The sequence below is a fragment of the Solanum verrucosum genome, unplaced genomic scaffold, assembly GCF_900185275.1.
Source record: "Solanum verrucosum unplaced genomic scaffold, falcon-dt-bn FXZP01000107.1, whole genome shotgun sequence".
NCBI lineage: Eukaryota > Viridiplantae > Streptophyta > Magnoliopsida > Solanales > Solanaceae > Solanum > Solanum verrucosum.
In genome coordinates this window covers 730,857-747,971 of record NW_026020273.1, presented here as the reverse complement: position 1 = coordinate 747,971, position 17,115 = coordinate 730,857, and the positions used below count along the sequence as shown (strand labels likewise).

The following is a 17,115-nucleotide window of genomic DNA, read 5'->3' as shown; positions in this document are numbered from 1 at the left end:
TTTCTATTTCTATTTCTATTCCTATTCCTATTCTAATAGGATTGTATAAACCTATTCCTATTCTTATAGGATTGTATAAACCTATTCCTATTCTTATAGGATTGTATAAACCTATTCCTATTCTAATAGGATTGTATAAACCTATTCATATTCTAACAGACCATAAGGAACTTCAAAGGGCGTGCATCTGATAGCAGTGTGATAAGTGGTATTATACCACCACTCTGCAAGTGGTAGATAGGAGGGCATAAACAGAAGTTTGTTTGAGCAAAAACACCTCAAATAGGTTTCCAAAGTTCTGTTCAGTACTTCAGTTTGCCCATTAGTCTGGGGTGATATGCAGTAGATCGTTGCAATTGAACTCCTTGTAGAGTGAACAACTCCTTCCAAAATGAGCTGAGGAAAACAAGATCCCTATCACTCATCAAGGTAACAGGCATACCATGGAGTTTAAAGACGTGATCTAAGTAACACTGAGCTACATCTTGGGCAGTATAAGGATGCTGCAAGCTCATGAAATGGCCATATTTACTAAGCCGATCCACAACCACTAATATTACATCCTTGCCCTTAGCTTTAGGGAGACCTTCAATAAAATCAAGACACACATCAGTCCACACCCCTTCAGGAATGGGCAGAGGTTGTAACAACCCTGGGTAAGTAGCAACATCATACTTGTGCCGTTGGCAAACATCACACTTATGGATAAAGTTTCTAATATCCTGAACAAGAGACTTCCAATAAAATAATGATTGAATTCTTCGAATAGTTGCATCCATTCCAGAATGCCCACCTTGAGGAGTAGAGTGCCATAGTGTAATGATGGTATTCCTCAACTGCGTATCATGTCCAACTACTAGTCTACCCTTCCATCTGAGTTGGTCATTGCACCAAGTAAAGTACTTGAAAGGTTGAACCTGCAACTTAACAATCAACTCTCGCAATGTAGCATCTTGTGTCCAAGTGTCCTTGATCTGTTGGTACAACGTATCGTTAGGAGTAAGAAGTGAAATAGCTAATAGCTCAGCATCAGGCTTCCTGGATAAGGCATCAACAGCCTTATTCCCAGAGCCCTTCTTGTACTCTATGGAAAAATCAAAAGCCATCAACTTTGTTATGCCAGCCACCTGAAAGTCTGTATGCATATGTTGGTTGAGTAAATGTTTCAAAGCCTTTTGATCTCTCCTCACCACAAAGGATCTGCCCAACAGGTAGTGAGACCACTTAGTGACAACAAAAATAAGTGCCAATAACTCCTTATCATACACTGACAAGGCCTGGTGCCTTGGTGCCAAGGATTTACTAATATAGGCAATAGGGTGTCCCTGTTGCATTAGCACAGCTCCAATACCTCTACCACTAGCATCTGTCTTCACTACAAGGAAAAATCTGGCATAGCAAGTACTGGGGCAGAAATCAAAGCTTGTTTCAGTGTCTCAAAAGCTGTAGTCGCATCACCTGTCCACACAAACCCTTCCTTCTTTTATAAGTCATGCAATGGTCTACATATGCTTCCAAATCCTTGGATGAATCTCCTGTAGTATCCTGCAATCCCCAAGAATCCTCTCAATAGTTTGATATTAGTTGGTATTGGCCAATGTTGCACAGCCGTAATATTTTTGGGATCAGTTGACACCCCCTCAGCACTAATAAAATGCCCTAGATATTCCACCTTATCCACTGCAAAAGCTCACTTTGACATCTTTGCATACAACTGATATTGTTTCATCAAATCAAATACAACTTCCACGTAAACTAAATGAGCATTAATATCATTGCTATAAATCAGAATATCATCAAAGAATACCAATACTGATTTCCTCAACAATGATTTAAAGACTGCATTCATTCATCAAACTCTGAAATGATGAAGGTGCATTGGTTAAGCCAAAGGGCATAACCAAAAATTCATAGTGACCTTCATGAGTTTCAAAAGTTGTTTTGTAAGCATCCTCTTCAGCCATTCTTAATTGATGATAACCTGCCCTGAGATCAATTTTAGAAAAAATCACAGCTCCACCTAACTCATCCAATAAGTCTTCAATGATAGGTGTCAGAAACTTATCCTTAATTGTCATCAGATTCAAATCTCTGTAATCAACACAGAGTCTCCAACTTCCATCTTTCTTACCAACTAACACTACTGGAGAAGCATAAGGGCTAGTACTATGTTGCACCACACCTTGATCCAGCATCTCTTGTACTGATTTTTCAATGACATCTTTTTTAATTCCCGGATACCTATAGGGTCTCTTGTTAACATGATTTACTTTGTCAATGAAGGGAATTCTATGATCAAAAGAACCTCTGTGAGGTGGTAATGTAGTTGGCAATTCAAATAAGTACTCCAAATGATGGCAAAATTCCCTCACCTTGAATGGCTTGAATGTTGTGACATTGCGAGACTTCTACTGTCTGAGGTACATGTGACAACATGAACAACTGCCCCTCCTTAGCTAAGGTATTAGCTTTAACAGACTTCAGACCAGTGCTAGCCCCTCTTAATACATGTTTTTTTCCCTTGTAAACAAACTCAATGGACCTATGTTTAAAATCAAACAAAATTCTGCCCAATGTATTCAACCATTGTACTCCTAAGACTATATCCACATTTCCCAATGGTAAAAGCAAAAAATCATAAGAGAATGTGGTGCCTTGTAGTAGCCAGTGAAGATTCTTGCAAATAGCAGCGCTTTGCACTTCTCTACCATCAACCACACTTATAGATTATTCCTGAATAGAGCTAGTCTGACAACCCAACTTTGCAGCCATTTGTTTATCTATAAAGTTGTGAGTGCTCCGAGTATCAATCAAGACTTGGGGTGGTTGTTTTTCATGGTATCCTATTACTTTTATGGTTTGATAACCAGTGACCCCTGTAAAAGCCTGTAATGATATGGCCATAAATTCATCCGTCTTCTCCCACACCTCTTCTATCTGTTCCTCTTCTACTTAAACATTTAATTCTTCTTCCTCAACTACTTCGACCAGATACAGTTGCTTCCTTCCCCTGCAGTTATGTCCCTTCACATATTTTTCATCACAAAAGAAACACAACCCTTTGGATCTCCTTTCATCCATCTCTGCTGCCAATAGCCTTTTAGTAACACCATTATTAGGGAATCTATTAATCCTATTAGGTGCAGATTCAAGGGGTTTCATGAACGTGGAATTGGAATAAGAATTTCTTTGTGAATACTAAGGTTTAATAGGGTCAGGTGTGGGTAATATAGGACCTTGGACTTTAGGAAAAGATTTGATTCCCCAAGATTGAGCTTGAGCTTCAAACACCTCCTCTTGCAACCTAGCTACCTTATAGGCTTGGAACAAAGTTTTTGGAGCATGTATTCTAATAGACTTGTTCAACTCCCTCTCCCAAAAAACAACTAATGACATTTTCATTGGAGAGATTAAGTCCAGTTAATAACCTATCAAACTCAGCCTGATACTCCCTCACACTACTGGTTTGTTGTAAGTTCTTTAGGGCTTCCATGGGATCTTCAAAACCCTCTCCAAACCTTTCATTCAATGCTAACCCAAATTCAGTCCAAGATGGATCTAAAACCGAGTTTCTAGACCTAATGTAGGACCTGTGCCATGCCATAGCTTCACCTTCAAAGTGGATAGAAGCCACCTTCACCCTCTGCTCAAAAGGTATTTCATCCATGGAGAAGAATTGATCAACTTTGTACAACCAATTTCTTAACTCATCACCAGAAAAACGAGGGAATTCTAATCTAGAGTAACGATTGAAAAACGTACTGTTGTAGTTAGGATCATTACCAGTATGCATATCATTGAATCGAGCTCCTTGCAGCGTTTCTCCTAAACAATCTCGACTAGAATTAGATTCTGCCCTAGCTGGATCCTTTTCTTTCCCCTTCTGACTCAAATACCCAATTGCTTCCCTGATTTCTAGCAATTCCTTATCAGCCTGTGCATTGCGATCGTTCATAATAGACATTCCTTCCATCAATTTCTGTAACTGGGTCTGAATCTGGTGAAGCTTGTCCTCTGCTTCCTCTTGACTTTTGCTGCGCGTCATCAGATCAATGCTAAGGATTGCTTGCTCTGATACCAATTGATACAATTACAGAGAAGAAACAAATTGCAGGAGTAATCTCGAGGAATATGAACAGCTAGTTCAGGGATTAAAATCGAGAATTCAGCTAAAGAGAGAAATATAGAGAAAAGAAAACAATCTTATTATCAATCAAATGAATGAATGTCAATGATCCAATACAATCCTTTTATAGGCTTCTAGAGATTGCTAAAACAGTTAAAATCCATAGCTACTGTAATAACAAAATTTAACCATCTAACAGTGCTAACTGTTCTAGCTAACTTCTGGACTTGTTAACAGAATTTGCCACATCAGCGATTAGTTATCGATTAGTTCTCCTTTTGCTAACTTGTATCAGAGTACTCCTTTATGGTTTCACTTTCCATCATCTTTTACAGCTCAAACTCACATACCAAATTCAACACTTGCATCCCTCAGATCCTTTCATCTCCTTCATACTCAGTCTTGAGATAACCCCATACCTCTTATGCTGACTTCAGAGACATGATACGAGTGAAGACAAGGGATGAAACTGCAGCAAATAAGCATTCCTTTGCCTTTGATTTCCTGATTTTTCTTTCCTGGTGATCTTTAATCTGTGCCATCGTGGGATTGTTTGGCAAGGGAGCAATCTCGTATTCATTTTCTACAGCCTCATAGAGATCTAAAGCTTCCCGATATGCCTGCATTCTAACAGCCCATATTTGATAACTTTCTCCACCGAAAGTTGGTGGTGCCATTACCTTGCTTCACCGTTCATGGTAATCACAAAATTTGATTGGTGCGCACACACAAAGGTCCCTCGAGAAAGGATCTTTTTGTTTTCCAATTGAAGCCCAACAACCTTGGCTTGCAACTCCTCCTATTAGGTGACAACAAATACCAATTGTATGTAAAAAAAAATTCTTTTAAATACTTTCTACTATTGAGGTCTTGGTAACTTCTGCTTGATATTGTTACCCTCATATGATCTTTCTTCAATTGGTTCGACCATTGGAGTCATTAAATAATCACACAAAGATAAAAGTCACGTCAACTGGCATATAAATCCTCATGTTAGCGTGATATTACATTACGGCCGGAACTTCTCTATCAATGGAACATAACCTTAACTCACCAACTGTGTCAACCTTATTTTAGTAACCAGTAAATTAAAAGATTGGTGGTCAAATAGTTTCCATAGTGTTGCTAGCAGTGTTATCAAAGGCACGCTTAAGCCTTGAAGCGAGGCTCAAAATGTGTTATGTGTTGAGTGTTTCGCCTCGCTTTATGTGCGCTTCAGTGTCGTCATCCAGGTTCTAAGGCAAACTTTTCCTTGTCAATGAGCCTCTTATGAAGAAGTGACACTAAACAATTGATATTTCACTTTATATTGTATTTTTTTCTCCCTTTACGCCTTTTTTTCATTAAACCCACTTTTTATTTGCGCTTAAAGCCCCCATGGACCTTAGAGCTTTTTTGCGCTTTTTGCCTTTGATAACACTGGTTGCTAGTAGGAGCAAGATGAAATTTGTACCGACTTTCTCTATCTGCTATACCCTAATTGCATTGTTTTGTTGTCAGGTACCTCCAGAAGACAAAACCTCATGCAGATGTCGATGAGTATCACTTTTTCAATACATATTTTTACCAGAAGCTCAAAGAGGCTGTACTGAGCAAGGTATTATCTTCCCTCTGAGAGAAAAAAATTTCATGCAAGTTAACTAAGCTTATCTTTTCTAATTTTCATATTAATAACTATGTTACATGAACTTGGTTACCAAGTATAGCTCGACTAGTGGTGTGTGAACAATAGCGTACACATGATCTTTTGTAAGTGAATCGACATTTAAATAAGTAAACAAATTGTTAATTAATGAAAATATTATTCAAATCATATTTATTAAAACAGAACTAATGTAAATTACTACATCTTTCCTAGAAATACACATTGCATGAGTAATTTTTTCTTTCAAGTTTTTGCTTGAACCTGTTCAATATATCAAATATTATATTGTCCAAGTAAATATGTAAGTTGTATGCTTGGTAGGCTGGTACATTTGTTCATTTCTGATTAAGCTGTTGCTGGATCGGCCCTACACAAAACCTGATTTTTAGCAGATATAGGGAGAGTCACTTGATTATAGATCAATACTGAGCTTGGTAGATGGATCTCAAAAGTACTGAGTCTTGTTTGAAGCTTCTTTTTAATGGGCAAATGTGGCGAAGAGAGCGTTAGAGGAATTGTTTTGTATCTCTCTTTTTATGGTGTAAAGAGATTGGTTTAGAGGATTCAGAACAGCTCGTAGAATTATTAGGATCCCTGTAAGTATTCAGTTTTCTGTATCTTCTTTTGAAGGTCCCCAGCATCTCCTTAATGCTGAGGAATACAACATTACCCATTTTCCAAATAAAACATGGAGAAGAGAGCATCAGCCTCGTCTTTATTTATTTATTCTGAAAAAGATTGAATATTTAAGGTAAAATGACCCTGTAAAAGGTACTTAGACTCTTAAACTCTGATTGATTGTTGGTGTATTAGTCTTTCTCCTAATATTTATTGTCTTTATATTATCTTTGTTGAAGTATGCAACCATCTCATCTAAATGCTCAAACTGTTGGAGAGAGCACTCTTTTACATAATTAATTATCTCTCAACAAACTTTTCATGTGCGGACCTCATTCTTTTTTCATGGGCCAAACACGTGGAAATCTTTTGATAATGTGTTGCAGTGAGACTTGAACCCAAGATATTTGCTATTCTGATACCATGTTGAAATGTGCTTAAGCTTTAGAGAAAACACATTTTTATTTCGTTAATTATGTCTTCATATGCAGTATGGATGCTTTGAAGACATAATGTAAAGTTGCAGATGACTATGCCATTTGTACTTGATTTTCTGATGGAATATATGCTGAACACTCAGGAACTATTTGATACTATCTATATTTTCTTTCCTAGTTCTTGCAGTGTATCAATCTTTCGAATATCAGTAAATCTGAATCCAATTCCTAATTCTCTACAGCAGAATGAAAAGGAAGCTTCATTTGTCAGACTAAGAAGGTGGTGGAAAGGGGTGAATATATTTGAGAAAGCCTATATATTTCTTCCCATACATGAAGAGTAAGTTGTGTGGTTCCTTTACCATGGTTTGATTTACAAAGATTTAATTCAAGTATGCTATATTTGTAGCTTTTTTATTTGGTTTGTTTGTGTTGAAGAATGGCAAAAGTCCCACATTGATGGTTAATGGTTAATGAGATGGGTGGACTCCTTATAAGGTTTGAGCAATCCTCCTGCCTTTGAGCTAGCTTTTGGGGTGTGAGTTAGGCCCAAGACCTAATTTAACAGTTTGTATTAGGATCTTATAATTCTTATGCATATGATTTAGGATCAATTGGAGTGATTCATTCTTTGTAATCATGTAATTATATTGATTTCGTTCTTTTCTTAGGACACGTACTGTACCATTTAACCCCAATTAGTTGAGGGAGCAACATAAGTGAGACTGAGTCAATGCAGTTAGTAAGGAAATAGTAATTGTCGAAGAGAAATCCTGTTGCTGAACAATGTTTTTGGAAACTTAGCAGTTAGTGCTGTTCGGAGGTTTCTTGGTTCTCCAGGAGTACTATGTATATACCACAGTACCACCAGCATAATAAGAACCCTTGTGCAACCCCACCCAAGGAATTCAGCTGATGTAGGGTTGTTCACACATCTTCATGTTCCATTACCTAAATCATATCTCCGACGTGTGGCTAGAAAGAGCAATTGAGGAGGAAATGAAAAGGGTGGTGGGTTGTTTTGCGGGTGATAAAGCATCGGAACTCGATGGTTTCTATTTGGAAGACAGTTAAAACTGATGTGATGGATACTATTGTTGAGTTTCATGAAAGAGGGGAATTCGAGAAAACTATGACTGCTTCATTCGTTGTCATCGTCCCAAAGGGAAGGAGCTACGAGCATGAAGGACTATAGACTTATTAGTATAGTGGCAAGCATCTATAAGATCATCTCTAAGGTGATTTCTATTAAACTTAAGAAGGTGTTAGACGATACTGTCTCTACTTCGCAGAATGTTTTGTGGAGGGTAGACAAATTCTAGATGCAGCGTTGGTGGGAAACAAAGTAGTGGATTGAAGGAGAAAGCAAGGAGTGGTAGGTGTGTTGTGCAAACTTGATCGTGAAAAGGCCTAGGGTCATGTTAACTGAAAATTCCTAGATTCCATTATGCTTCAAATGGAACTTAAGGAAAATTAAAGGAAATGAATTTATTTTTGCATCTCTTCAGTGAGATTTCCTGTCACCAATGCTGTTTATTCTAGTTATGGAAGCTTTAAGCAGGATGATGGATATAGCTGTCTTGCGGGGTTACTTGAGGGGCTTGATTTTGTTGCGGTTAGGGGTGAGGGACAATATCAATGTCTCACTTAGAGATACCACTTTGTGTTTCGGTTGTGGTTTGTGGAGGAATATCATGGAGGAATGGGATTATGCTTTGGAAAATATCTCAGTCAAGGTCCGAGATGGAAGAAGAGTAAACTATTGGGGGCATAAATGGTGTGGAGACATATTATTGAAAGATGAATTTCAGAGATACGGAGTATCTTACCAAAGAAATTCGACAATACAACATATTAAGGGGACACACGGTGGAGGTTTTTTGGGACTTGAGATTTAGAAGGGAATTTCAAGATTGGGAAGTTCTTGAATCCGGTGATGAACCAGACGATTGGTGGTGGGGCTTGGGGAACGATGGCGTGTTCTCTGTGAAGTCCTTCTATGAGAAACCATTGGTTAGAGAGGAGAATGTTTTTCCATGTAATGCAACAAGGATACCAAAGGTGCCATGTAAGGTGTGTTTTTTCACTTGACTAGCTGCAAGAAGGGTGATTTTGATAGCAGAAAATCTTAGAAAGCAAAATGTTGTTTGCGTCAGTTGGTGTTACATGTGTAAGAAGACAGGTGAGGATGTGGATCTTCTTCTTATACATTGCGGGCTAACCATGAGTTATGGTGGGAACGTCTTTAGGTGGTTAAACTCCGTGGGCAATGTCAAAAATTGTGAGAGAGTTGATGTTTAGCTGGAGGACCGGAAGCAGAAGGAAAGGGCTAGGAATGTGGTTCCACTTGCGTTAATGTGAAATGTTTGGAGAGAGAAATAGTAGAGGTTTTGAAGGAGTAGAGTCTAGTTTCTCCCAGTTGAGGAGCAGTCTCCGTTCCCTTGTATTTTTTTGGTGCTCACATAAAGTTCCTTGTTGTATAGAATGATTGGGTGGAGTTTGTAGAGCATAGTATCATTTTATAGATTCTTTACCTTTTGTTTTACCCCTTGTATATGGCATTTTGGCCATGTATATAATTGAAAATATATTTACCCGATGAAAAAAACAGTTCTCTGTATCCTCAAAGCATCTTAAATTTCTTTCCTTCCAAATTCAGGGGCCATCCTCCATCTACTCGTGTTCTTTGCCATTAATCCTGCTTCCTCCCAACTCTATAGAGCTTCTGTAATCTTCCCGGGCATAATCCAGGATATGCTTTTAAAATTAATGAAAATTCCCCATTCTGTCACCTAGCAATGTAGGAATAGATGGTTAACTGACTATCTCTGCCTTAACTCCACATAGAAAGCATAAGGAGCACATTGTGATCTTTCTTCTCATTAAATTGTCCTGTGTGAGGACAACTTCCTTTGCCAAAAGCCACTCTAAACAAGCTACTTTGTGTGGAATATTAGTTCTCCAAATATGCTTCCAACGCAAATTATCAATCTGCTGATTAGACTGGTTCATCAGTCGATAGGCTGCATTCACCATAAAGCACCACTGTTATTACCTTGCCGCCTTAATACATCTTTCCCTGCGTGGAACCCACTTAATACATCCTTTCACCTAGCTTAAAGGTTTAAGCATGCCTCAAGAAAGCCTTTATCAAAACATGGTATGGTGTGCTGGCGGTTCTTCTCCGTCGTCATATCAACTGATTGTCCTAGGTAGGAACTCTGTATCAAGACAGACAGGCTGGTGAAAATTTCATTCTTAAAATCATCTCTACTTGCCCACTCACACGACTTAAAGTCTCCACTTCACACCTACCAGGTTTCTATCTTGGGTGGTTGTACTTGTCAGCAGTCACATCTCAATCTATGTAGGTGCTACATACGCAGGTCAACCAGCCTACCCACATTGACCAGTTCAGCTGGTAGTCCTTGTTAGCAAAGTCATTGCTCATGTCCCCTTCCACCCCCAACAACATAAGGAGATCACTGAATAGGGAATAGGGAACTACTTTTTTTGTTGAGTTATAATAGTTTTATTGATGATAGAAAGAGAACTCTATACAAGTGGTAAATTCCGGTGATTTATTTACCTTTTCTATCTTTTGTTAATGACTAACTAAGAGATCATAATTTTTTCACAAAATGGAATAATAATAATTAAAAAAAAAATGAAACTTAGATATCCTTTCTATTGGTAGTTGGCCTAGGAGTTCATTGACTTCACTCCAAGTTATTTTTGTCAGTTTTGGTGCATTTACATAACTCTTTGTCCTCTTGCACTATTTCTGTTGAGTTGCTATTGATGTCCTTGTGTTGGTTCTTCTCCTTTGTAGTCTTCATTGGAGCCTGGTTGTAATTTGCATACCAGATAAAGAAGATCAACTGGGGCCAATTTTACTTCACTTGGATTCATTAGGGCTTCACTGCAGCAAGTCCCTTTTTGCTACCATAAGAAAGTAAGCTGAACTCTGTCGTTGGCTTTTAAATAACGTGACATCCATGCTACAGAATTTATTTCTTGTAAATTGTAGTTTTGATTCAGAGTTGTTATAATTAATGACTGCAGCTACATCTTGTTTCTGATTTGCCATAACTACACCGTTGTCATGATAATAATGCATATGCCAGAACCCCTTGCCAGCGGGGTGGTCCAGTGGTTTGGGCTTGGGACTTCCATGCTAGAGGTTTCAAGTTTGAAACCCCTTGCCAGCCTAAGCAATCGGTTTGCCTTCTGGGTCTGTGCGTGCCTAGTGCGGGTTACCTCTCTTGTGTGGTTTGCGAGTTACTGCATAGGAGCGGGGTTTTTGCCCTGTGCGCACCCAAAGGGTACCGGTTGCGGGCTTCCCTTGTCATAAAAAAAAAATTGTATATGCCAGAACCATTTTGACATTATTTCTGAACATAGGGATTGTATAAGCTATAACTTGACCATTCAAAATTTCTTGTGCTATATTGTTCTTGTTTATGATATGCTACAATATAGAAATGATAACTAATTACAGCATGAATTGTAACAGCTTGAGAACTAAAGGGGCAGAAATTAGAGTTCTGTTATCATACTTGTGCTGGACAGAAATGGGAACTTTATCAGGCTGATCAATTTGCATGGTAAAATTAGTGACACTTGGGAGGTTAGGAGGGAAAGACCCCAATACCAAATGGGAATTCTTGCATGGCTATATCCGTGCTAATTCATTTCCATTCAATATGCCTAAGGGAGAAAATAGTTTGCTGTTGAGATCTGGAATGCCTCAACAGAAAAGTCAATATTGCTTACTACTTTGTCTTGTTGAATGAGAAATTGACAGGGTTAAGAAGTCTGGTCTCTTTCAGGTTTTCGTACTTAAGTTATATATTTATTGTTTGGATGTTTTCGATTGCGGCTTTTTGGTCATTTTACAATATTGTAGCTTCATAATCTGAATATTACAATCTTGAGGCTTACTCTATTATAACTAATTTTCTCTTCAAACTTGCGGTAAGATAACATTTTGAACTGGAAGCCTCTTAAACCTGGAGACTTTTCCTGCAGATTTTTGGTAGAAGAATGGAAATTCTTAAGACAAGGAGAAGTGCCAGCTCTTCCTATTTCAGACAAAATATGGGAAAATCTTCCACGAAGAATTGATGAAAACATCATTCAGGTATTCTTTCATTTGCAACTTATGGCATGAAGCAGTCTTTGGAATTCTTTTCATACCAGAAGCTATCTTGTCCATTCAAATACCTTGTGATACAGGGAGTTTGGTTTGGCTGATATAGGATGTGAGCTTTTGTTTTGGGAATTTGCTTGGAAAAATTACTTAAATACACAACTTATTTTACTATATTCTCTAAAATTTCCTACCATTTGATAAAATTACAAAAATTCTTACTCTCTCCTATTCTTGGATACATCACTTTATGTGATATATCAGTCAGATACATCACTTTACGCGATATATCGGGATGTATGAGATGTATCAGGATGTTGAGTGATGTATCAGGACGTTGAGTGATGTATCCGAAATCGAGATGCGATGTATCGGGACGTTGAGAGATGTATCTGAAACCGAAACGCGATGTATCGGGACGGTTTGGGATGTATCTGGATTCCACCAAATTTAAGGGATTTTTGTAATTTGAAGTCGGATACATCACTTTATCCAAAACCGAGATGCAACGTATCGGATAGTTGAGAGGTGTATCCGAAATCGGGACGTTTTGGGATGTATCCGGATTCCACCAAATTGAAGGGATTTTTGTAATTTGAAAAAGTAGGGATAGGATGTAACTAACTCTTTAACACTTGGGATTTGTGTAAAATTCTCAATTTGTTTTCTCATAACCTGGGGCATGCTTGGAGTTTGTAGATAGTTTCATCTGAAGTGTGTGACCATCTCATATTTTTTAATATGGGTGGTGGTGGAATTCTATCTCAGGACCTCTATATGCTCTAATACCATGATGAAGTGTGCAACAATTTCATCTAAAAGCTTAAACCTATTAGAGAGAGCACACTTATATCATTTAATTGTATTCTCAACAGTTTCTTTTCAGCTATAGTGATGTATATACCATTTGCTGATTGTGTGAAAAGAAGTGGTTTCTCTAGTAGTGGAAAACATCAATTGGTGTTGCTTAGTTTGATGATCATCTGTTTTATGGACTTAGGCTGTCATAAAGTTCCAAATTTTACCATACTGGCTCTGTTTTTCCTTTTTTTTTTCGTCTCTCTTTTCATGTTTTTTCTTGGTTAAAAGGTTATCCTAATAAAACTTATAATCAACTGGGGGAGGGTGTCTAAAACATTGACTCAGTTCTGGATATTCCATTTGAGAAATTTATGAAACCTATAGAAGCAAACTTGTCTACATATATTGTGACTATGTTTGCAAGTTCACGGAAACCACTTTCCTTGAAATTTTCTGGTAACAGGTCCCACAACAAAGAAATGAGTATGACTGCGGTCTGTTTGTTCTTTTCTTTATGGAGCGTTTCATTGACGAAGTTCATAGAAGGCTTAAAAAGAAGGATTTCACCATGGTATAACTTTTGTTTTATTTATTGCTTTCTCCAATTTTTGGTTGTTGAACAATTGCATCAGTCGTCGATTTAAAATGATCCTATTGTCAGTTTGGAAGAAGGTGGTTCAAACCTGAAGAAGCCTCTTGTTTGAGGATGAAAATCCACAGAATACTCGAGGAAGAATTCAAGAATGCGAGTGAGAATGATTGATATTTTTGGGATTGCTACTGTGTACAGGTAACTACTCTTGCTCAAAGAAATCCACTAGCAGTTTTTCAGCATAGACTAGGAACTGCTAATCACCAAAGGTCATGACATGCCTGCCTTGCATAGCTGTAAAGTTGGATACTGTTGTCAGTCACGCATCAACCATAAACAGGCAGAGGATTTAGTAGAACTGATATTGACCCATCCAATGGGAAGGAGAAATACACTAGACTTCCCTGGGAAATATATACATTGTACAGAAACCATAATTGAACAATCACCAAGGGGAAAAAAACCGAAGATTTGGGTGATGCATCGATATTGACCATCTGCTGAAGCGAGTAGCCCCTAAAACCAGAAGCTGCAGCCATGTCCATTTCAAAGATGGAAGGTATCTATGGATCACCAGTTCCCCCCTCCCCCTCTCTCGATTTGTGGCAGTTTTCCTTCTGCTAAAAACAGTTTCACATGTTTGCATTGGAGCGAACAAAATAAGTGAAAGCTCTAGCTTAATGAAGAAACAACTTCTTCACGTCCTTTTGGTTAAGGCAGCAGTTTTTACTGCTGCTTCCCGCTTGATAGTTTATCAAATGAACCAATTCAGTTAGGATCCTATAGAACTTGTCTTTTTCATATTCAAAATTTGTTCTGCGACTATGTTTCACCTCTAGAATTATTTGCAGAAGAAAAGATGGAGGGGCTCTGTACTTCCCAAACAAGCCTCCTAAACGTTGGTTTATCTGGGATTATGCAAGAAAAGTACTTGAATTTTTTTTATTCAAGGTCAGAGATAGTCTAAAGCCGATATTTGATTATCTAATAGATCTTTCAATTCTATAGAAGTGTGTTTTTGCCTATGTAACGATAATGAATGGACTTTTGAGTCCAAAGTAGGGTGTGTTTGGTATGGATGAAAGAAAATGTTTTTTTCAATATTTTCATATTTGGTTGGTCAAAAATATTTTTTCTAGGATCATTGTCCCTCTCCATTCATCCAACGATTCCAGCCTCCACCCTTTGATCATCCCACCTTCAAACCCTCACTCCCCATCCCATCCCATCCCCTCTCCGTAGTGTTTTGCTAGATTGCATCTACGACTTCTGTTTCAATTTGATTGTCTTGTCTTGTCTTTGCATAAAATTTAAGAAAGTAAAGAAGATTTTTGAATCTTGATATGCAAAATGTACCAAAAGAATGATTTCTCAAAAAATAAAACAAAATAAAAGAATTGTCCTAAACCTATCTATACAAGCTTCTATGACCAAAGTTAATCTATTGTACATTTTAATCCTTTCGGTCTAATCACTAATGAAAGCCAAAACAACCCTTTTCTGCAACTTGAGATGTGTCAATGGCTTCCAACATGAGCACCACCTCCTTCATTTCTGGCCTCTCTTTTGGGTCTGCATGCCAACATTGCTTCATTATATTGGCCACAACACTTGGACATTTGTTTGGTATTTCCGGCCTTAGACTCTAAAATTTCAAGAAATATATTAGTGATTGATATATTATTTTAACGTTAGCTATAAAGAATATAACATAAAATTTGAAAACATACCTTGTAAATACATGGACTTGTGTGAGAAGAAGGAATATTTCCATTATATGGAATTGAACAACAATATATCTCCCACAAACAAATTCCAAAACTATAGACATCACATTTATGATCATATGGTAGACCAATAAGTACCTGCATATACAAAATAAGACAACAACATTAATATAAGTAATAGAGAATTCATTTTTTTCCTTTTTGTAAATAAAAAAAGATTCAGAATGAGATATGTCACCTCAGGAGCCATGTAACCGATGGTGCCAATTTGGGCAGTCATGTCAAGAGGACATGAAGCCTCAATTCGAGAAACTCCAAAGTCAATTATTTTGACCCTTCCATCCTTGTCCATAACTAAATTACTAGTCTTTACATCTCTGTGAACAATTTTCTTAGAATGAAGGTAACTCAACCCTCTTGCAACATCTAATGCTAGTTGAATAACAGAATTCAATGGCAACTTTTTGATATGATTTTTTAAGAGGTGTGATCTGAGAGTACCTCCAGGGACATATTCAACCACGATACCATATTCCAGTGATGGTTGTTTTTCTAATGAACGATATCTCGACCATCGGGTGCGATTGGTCAGCTCATTAATCCATTTTTTCAACCATGGTTTACCACTTGTAGATTCGGGTTTAATCAATTGGGGCAATCTTTTTGAAGCTCCGATTAACTGAAGAAAGGTTTGACACTTGTTAGATGACATGAAAAACATATATATTTAAATGTATGCAATAAGTTAAATCAAGTGAGAAAAAACAAAATGAACAAAAATTAATTACCTTTGCGATGTTTGCGTGATGTAGGTTGTACCATATAGAAACTTCTTGCGTGAAAGCGTTTGTTAGTACATCCCTTCTCTTTTCATTGCTCAAATCAAGTATTTTTACTGAAAATTAATTAAAAAAATTATGTCAGAAAGAATTGTAAAAAAAAAAAAGGTGAACATATATATTATTAACTATCGGAAATGTATGAATTTCTGTATATGAACATTACAGACGTGGAAGAATCAAATGGTATATTCTAGGGTTTTTCGTATATAGACTAATATTATTAGGGTTAATTGAAAGATCGTTGACAGCTTAACAATTTCAAATAATATCCTTTTCACTGTAAAAGTTACAAATTTGTCATATTTTTTTCCTTTTTCATTAGTTTGACGGTAAAAATTAAATCTTTGATAACTTTACAAACCTAACCCTAATAATATATATAGTAGTTAAACAGTTAGATTAGTTGAGATTAAAAAAAATAGCCAAAGCGATTATTATGTATATATATATATATATATATATATATATATATATATAGGGTTTAGCAGTATAAGAAAGAAAGAAAAAAGTAGCTACATTATTAATTAGGGTTTAGCGCAGACATTAATTAGAATCAAGTAACTAGCTAATATAAGAAAAAAGATTAATGGTAGAATTAGTGGTAATACATACCTGCAACTTGTTGTCCATTATAAACACCTTTGTAAACTGATCCGTATGCCCCTTCAGCAATAAGATTATTGACGTTAACTTTAAGTTTCGTAGGATCCAATTCCCATTCTTGTTTCTTCGTCACTTCCAACTTTTTGGACTCGTCACAACCCTTGCTAAATAGTTTATCTAAATGCCTCTCAAGTTGCTCATCCATTCTTTTCAAATCTGTCTTTGTTATAATTCTTGATTTCGCCATTGAACAATACAAAGAAGAAAACGTTAATGTTCCTTCAGGTTCAGGGGGTGTGCTATAGCCTATATTTATAGGTATCAAAATCAAATTTGAAAAGGATAAGGAAAAGGGAAACTTGTGGAAAATAAACTTGGATGTTTTCTAATTATAATAGTATTTGGTTTACACAATTAACATGGAGATTTTCTAATTAGATTATTTACATAATTATATTTAAATTGTTTGTTATCTGTCTATATCTATATATAATTAAAAGTAAGAAAATCTAACCTAGGATCAATACATGCGTTATTTTTAGGACTATTTAGTTAATTATTATTTAAGTTAG

General features: G+C 36.9%; 2 protein-coding genes across 7 annotated transcripts in view; one reads left to right on the top strand and one right to left on the bottom strand.

The window, feature by feature from the left end:
• Positions 1-14,012, top strand: part of LOC125833781 (ubiquitin-like-specific protease 1D) — a 36,241-nt gene extending 22,229 nt beyond the window's left edge. For 4 of the 6 annotated variants that reach the window (XM_049512960.1, XM_049512963.1, XM_049512964.1 and 1 more), the window contains 6 exons: positions 5,627-5,723; positions 7,069-7,166; positions 10,659-10,781; positions 11,858-11,969; positions 13,243-13,350; positions 13,441-14,012. In XM_049512960.1, the coding sequence (XP_049368917.1) occupies positions 5,627-5,723; positions 7,069-7,166; positions 10,659-10,781; positions 11,858-11,969; positions 13,243-13,350; positions 13,441-13,542 (640 nt within the window). In that variant the 3' untranslated portion in view covers positions 13,543-14,012. Of the gene's footprint in view, positions 1-5,626; positions 5,724-7,068; positions 7,167-10,658; positions 10,782-11,342; positions 11,455-11,857; positions 11,970-13,242; positions 13,351-13,440 lie in introns of those variants that run through there. The other 2 variants (XM_049512961.1, XM_049512965.1) reach the window with 2 other exon arrangements.
• An 833-nt stretch (positions 14,013-14,845) lies between these two features.
• Positions 14,846-16,797, bottom strand: LOC125833780 (serine/threonine-protein kinase STY13-like). Its single transcript, XM_049512959.1, has 5 exons — positions 16,553-16,797; positions 15,887-15,993; positions 15,337-15,777; positions 15,102-15,236; positions 14,846-15,016 (listed from the first exon to the last, which is right to left on the bottom strand). Exons 1-5 carry the CDS (start codon positions 16,788-16,790, stop codon positions 14,846-14,848), a joined length of 1,092 nt encoding a protein of 363 aa, XP_049368916.1. The 5' UTR covers positions 16,791-16,797.
• Positions 16,798-17,115: the final 318 nt, after the last annotated feature.